Source organism: Entelurus aequoreus, linkage group LG16 (assembly GCF_033978785.1).
Source record: "Entelurus aequoreus isolate RoL-2023_Sb linkage group LG16, RoL_Eaeq_v1.1, whole genome shotgun sequence".
NCBI classification, from domain to species: Eukaryota; Metazoa; Chordata; class Actinopteri; order Syngnathiformes; family Syngnathidae; genus Entelurus; species Entelurus aequoreus.
In genome coordinates this window covers 24,800,671-24,806,914 of record NC_084746.1, presented here as the reverse complement: position 1 = coordinate 24,806,914, position 6,244 = coordinate 24,800,671, and the positions used below count along the sequence as shown (strand labels likewise).

The following is a 6,244-nucleotide window of genomic DNA, read 5'->3' as shown; positions in this document are numbered from 1 at the left end:
GCTGCCTTTTTTTTTTTGTTACCATAAAAACACTACATACACTACCGTTCAAAAGTTTGGGGTCACCCAAACAATTTTGTGGAATAGCCTTCATTTCTAAGAACAAGAATAGACTGTCGAGTTTCAGATGAAAGTTCTCTTTTTCTGGCCATTTTGAGCGTTTAATTGACCCCACAAATGTGATGCTCCAGAAACTCAATCTGCTCAAAGGAAGGTCAGTTTTGTCTGTAACGAGCTTAACTGTTTTCAGATGTGTGAACATGATTGCACAAGGGTTTTCCAATCATCAATTAGCCTTCTGAGCCAATGAGCAAACACATTGTACCATTAGAACACTGGAGTGATAGTTGCTGGAAATGGGCCTCTATACACCTATGTAGATATTGCACCAAACACCAGACATTTGCAGCTAGAATAGTCATTTACCACATTAGCAATGTATAGAGTGTATTTCTTTAAAGTTAAGACTAGTTTAAAGTTATCTTCATTGAAAAGTACAGTGCTTTTCCTTAAAAAATAAGGACATTTCAATGTGACCCCAAACTTTTGAACGGTAGTGTACATACACTAAATTTTAAGGTAATATTATTGCAACTCACCATATTTTTTTTTTACATATTAGCTTTTAAAAAATCTACTAATAAAATGCATTAAAAAATTGTGTAAAAATAGTGTTCACTGGTAAAAGCGGCCCTCTGGGGCCAAACATAACTGCAATGTGGCCCTCAGTGAAAAGGACTTTGACACCTCTGTACTAGATTGTTCTGCGGAGGGACGGTGGGGTCGGACTTCTCCTTTCCCTACTATTTATTTTTTTAATATACCGAAGAAATAGCATCCTGTACAGTAGACATCTGATTTTGGTGTATTTATTTTGTCAGAGCTACAGGAGCCCTCTGCTGTTTTTAAGGACCTTCTACAAAAAACATTACTGAACTTGCAGGCCACCAGTTGAATAGCCCAAATGATGAAAAAGAGATGACCTAAAATGGAACCTTGAGGAGCACTATAGTGTAACCTCTGTGGTTCAGTCCCTGCTTTTTCTGTTCCGCCCAGGACTCGAATGTGGGCCGCACGCTAGCAACCGAGCTAAAAGCCCAAGCATCAAACCGATAACCAGCACTTCTCTTGAGGTCGTCTGGGAGTGAGGCTTACCAATGTACACATGGCCCAGCCACACTGGCTGGCTTCAGTTACACTAATATAACTAAAAAAGTTGAACATATGACTACTAGCAAGCTACAGCAGCCGAAAATCACTTTACAAAAAGTAATTGTAACTGGCAAAAAACAGAGGGCTTAAGTGGTGCCTTGAGGAATGCCTCAGTTATGTAAATCACAAGTCTGGAACCCAGTATTCTATGTTTGGTAGCAAGCTTAAAATGCCAATGCAAAGATCTGCCAATGTGTTTACAGTGGTCCAGGTTCCTCTATAATAGGAGTGTCCAAAGTGGGGCCTGGGGGCCAAAATCGGCCCGCGAAGTCGTTTCATTTGGCCCCCAAAGGGTGGCTTCCCAAAATGGTATACATATTTATACTCTTTATGGATGGATAGGCTCACACAATCATTGATGGCATGTCCGCGAGGCTAACAAGTTGCCATCTGTTGTACTGTATGTGATGCTCTCCACTACCTTGAATATAGGTGATACGGGAAGAAACTTGTACTTACTGTGCAGGTTTAAGCTTATAATTGCTGTGTTTGGCCCATGGCCCCACTGGCACTCATATTCACTCAGAGTTTGGGTACATACGGGTATGAGCGTGTTGTATATTGTTGGTCGTGTGATTGGTGATGAGCCAAGAAGGCGCCAAGGAGGAATCGTCGAACAAAAAGCTTTATTTGTTTCAGCGAGCCTCAGACTGGAACTGCAGCTTCCAGGAGAAAGAGTATGGGCTCGATTACTCTTCTGATGTCCTCTCAGACCACTGTGTCTAAATACCCCTTACACGAAGACCCCCACTCTTCGCAACTCTAGCATTGGAGCCTTTGTTGTTTGGCCAGTCAATCTTTCCCTGACATAATTTCTCTGATCAGTTTGAGTCGGGTGACCCCCGACCCCTATCCTCTACTCCTACCTGTGAGGGCTTCCTACCAGATGTTGCTAATGTCTTTACACTTCCTCCTAAAATCCAAACCTGCATTCTTTCAGGATTCCAATTTCATAGGGGCAAAAGCCCCATATATATATATAAATATATATATATTTCAGCAACGCCAACAAGGAATCTTTGAACAAAAAGCTTTATTTGATTCAGCGAGCCTCAGACTGGAACTGCAGCTTCCAGGAGAAAGAGTATGGGCTCGATTACTCTTCTGATGTCCTCTCAGACCACTGTGTCTAAATACCCCTTACACAAAGACCCCCACTCTTCGTAACTCTAGCCTTGGAGCCTTTGTTGTTTGGCTAGTCAATCTTTCCCTGACATAATTCCTCTGATCAGTTTGAGTCGGGTGACCCCCGACCCCTATCCTCTACTCCTACCTGTGAGGGCTTCCTACCAGATGTTGCTAATGTCTTTACACTTCCTCCTAAAATCCAAACCTGCATTCTTTTAGGATTCTAATTTCATGGGGGCAAAAGCCCCATATATATATATATATATATATATATATATATATATATATATATATATATATATATATATATATATATATATATATATATATATATATATATATATATATTTCAGCAACGCCAACAAGGAATCTTTGAACAAAAAGCTTTATTTGTTTCAGCGAGCCTCAAACTGGAACTGCAGCTTCCAGGAGAAAGAGTATGGGCCCAATTACTCTTCTGATGTCCTCTCGGACCACTGTGCCTAAATACCTGTTACACAAAGACCCCCACTCTTCGTAACTCTAGCCTAGGAGCCTTTGTTGTTTGGCCAAAGGAAAATTTAATTCCACTAAATAAAACTGTATCTGAGCAATTATTTCATATGTATATGTTTTGAATTTTTAGGTAGATGGAGATTATACTCCTGAGCTTGTACGCAAATATCAAGTGTGTTTTTGTTTTGTGAAAGATGGAAGGTCAAACAAATCCACCAAAAGACAAAGCAACATACATTTCATGAAGGATGGCTTTATATTTTTGGGGGGAAGCAAAGTTTCTAACCAAAACACATCCCACCTTTAAAAGCCCACAAACCTCATTTTGAGTGATTATCTGTGACACAATGTAACTCCCTACCTCCCACTCTGCTCTTTTTCATTTGACAGAAAAGAGTCAATAAACCATCGAGAAAAATAATATTTTTTTACCTAATACGATGCATTTAAGGACTATAATAAATGCTTGTTGATAGTGGAGCGGGTGAGTGGTCTGCAAGCTACTTCATAAACACACATCAACACACATACATTGGTCTAAGATAAGCCAAAATAAATGTCATTACAAAAGTGCAGTTTGTAGCAAATAAATGACACAGAAAATAATAGTTTCAGTAAAGGTGAGCAAAGCGGTGCCTATTTTTTGACTCTTATAATGATTGACAGCGTTCTGCTCCAGTTGTTTGAATGGGCTTTTTGCATTGTTGATACTTTTAAAGAATTCATTGCATAACCGCAAATTAGCCTCTAGCTAGAATCGGATATGTTTCACTGCACTGTGTAGAGCAGGGGTCCCCAAACTCTTTGACCCGGGGGCCGCAATGGGTTAAAAAAATGTGGCCAGGGGCCAGACTATATACAGTATATATATATATATATATATATATATATATATATATATATATATATATATATATATATATATATATATATATATATATATATATATATATATATTGTGGCAAATGCAAGAAACACAGCGTTGTTTCTTTGAGGTCTTTATTGTAAGACTGCCAACATAAGAATGCACAAACAAACACAATATGCACTTTTATAGTGTGCCCAAGAAGGTACATAAAACCACACCCATTCTGCTGAGTGTGAGCATGGTCCTAGTGCCCGCCCCACAGCCCCCCCCCCCCGAACACCCAGACAGCAAGTTATGGGGAAAAAGAAAACCTGTCAGGGGGCCTCACTCGCCTGCCGTAACGGCTACAATGTCCATCCCGCGAAGCGGGTGTGCCTTGTGGAGCAGAACAAACATCAGGGTCCGGGGGAGGCGAAAGACATTCAACCCGAACAGATTTTGGGGGGCGACCTCGGCGGGGGACTTGGCCCGGCAGTATTTCTTCACCTGCAACACAATGCGCCGGTTTAAGTCTGTCCAGAGAAACGCATTCCCTGCGCCCGCCCATATCCAGCACAAAGTTTTTAGGACCGCGTTCCAGCACCCTAAATGGGCCATCGTAAGGCGGTTGGAGGGGCGAACGGTGGGCGTCGTGACGTACGAAGACAAAACGGGCAGATTTAAGCTCCGATGGCACAAACGACTTAGGGAAACAGTGGTGAATCGGGCCGGGAGCCAAGGACCCCCTCGACAAAAAGGGAAACGGTCGCGGGGTACAACCCTCAGGTAAAAATTCCCCCGGAACGCGGAGTGGCTGACCGAACACCAATTCAGCGGGGGCCGCTGCAAGATCCTCTTTAGGGGCTGAGCGCAACCCGAGCATAACCCAAGGTAAACGGTCAATCCAATTGCTATCAACGAGCGCCGCACGCAAAGCCGCCTTAAGCGACCGGTGAAAACGTTCACATAAGCCGTTAGCTTGGGGATGGTAGGCTGTAGTACGGTGCACCTGCACACCCAAGGACTGGGCCAACGCTGACCAAAGCTCTGACACAAACTGGGATCCCCTGTCCGAGGTGATATCAGACGGCGTGCCAAAACGCGCAACCCAGGCTGACAGAAACGCGCGAGCAACGTCTACCGAGGCAGTGGAGGAAAGAGGAACCGCTTCCGGCCATCTGGTGGTACGATCTACCATCGTTAGCAAATGTGTATAACCCTGCGACGGAGGGAGGGGGCCAACTAAGTCTACATGCACGTGGTCAAACCGCCTGACCGGAATCGGAAATGGTTCGAGGGCCGCCTTTGTGTGCCGGTGGACCTTGGCGCGCTGACATGCCACGCATGCGGCTGCCCACTGCCTAACATCCTTCCTAAGGCCAGGCCAAACAAACTTGGCACCAACCAACTTGACGGAAGCTCGAACGCCAGGGTGCGACAGGGAGTGTATTGCGTCAAAAACCTGGCGGCGCCAGTCTACCGGAACAACCGGCCGAGGGCGGCCAGTGGAAACATCGCAGAGGAGGGCGGGACCGCCATCCTGAACTACCACCTCCTCGAGCACTAGCGCTGTACCGTCAGTTTTGAGTGTGCGGATGTCGGGGTCATCGGGCTGGTCAGCGGCCATTCCCGAAAAATCTAAACCGAGCTGCACGGGGCACACGAGTATGCGTGAGAGACAGTCAGCCACAGGGTTGGCCTTACCGGCCACATGCTGAATGTCCGTAGTGAACTCCGAGATGGCCGACAAGTGACGCTGCTGACGGGCTGACCAAGGCTCTGTGACCTTTGACATGGCAAACGTCAGGGGTTTGTGGTCAACAAAAGCCGTGAAGGACCGACCTTCCAACAGAAAACGAAAATGGCGTGTTGCAAGATACAGTGCCAACAACTCTCGGTCAAATACACTGTACTTCCGCTCGTTATCTCGCAGTTTACGACTGAAGAACGCAAGGGGCTGCCATACATTCGCCACCCGCTGCTCAACTACAGCGCCCACGGCGACATCAGACGCGTCCGTTGTCAAAGCCACGGGCGCCGCGGAAACAGGGTGGGCGAGGAGAGTAGCCTCTGCGAGCGCGGATTTAGCCCTATGAAAAGCTTGGACTCGCTGAGGAGACCATTCGAGGGAATCGCTTGCCTTTTTGTTCCGTAGGGCACCATAAAGAGGCTGCAGGAGGTGGGCAGCGCGAGGAAGGAACCGATTATAAAAATGAATCATGCCCAAAAATTCCTGCAGAGCTTTGACAGTGGAGGGACGAGGAAAATCTGCCACCACTTGCACTTTTGAAGGCAAAGGGATCGCACCCAGCGACGAAATACGGTGACCTAAAAAATCAATCTCTGACAGCCCAAACTGACATTTAGAAGGATTGACGATCAGGCCGTGCTCGTCAAGACGTGTGAACACCTGTGTTAGGTGTGACTGGTGCTCCTCGGCTGAAGGACTCGCCACCAAAATGTCGTCCAGATAAACAAACACAAAATTGAGGCCGCGCAAAACTGAGTCCATTAATCTCTGAAAGGTTTGTGCTGCCCCCTTCAGGCCAAAAGGCATACGCA

At 45.5% G+C, this 6,244-nt stretch overlaps 1 protein-coding gene across 1 annotated transcript in view; it reads right to left on the bottom strand.

Annotated features, from left to right (window-relative positions):
- Positions 1 to 3,976: 3,976 nt before the first annotated feature.
- Positions 3,977 to 6,244, bottom strand: part of LOC133631461 (uncharacterized) — a 3,858-nt gene continuing 1,590 nt past the window's right edge. Inside the window, exon 3 of the mRNA XM_062023661.1 lies at positions 3,977 to 5,330. Coding sequence (XP_061879645.1) covers positions 3,996 to 5,330 — 1,335 coding nt within the window. The 3' untranslated portion in view covers positions 3,977 to 3,995. The remainder of the gene's footprint in view (positions 5,331 to 6,244) is intronic.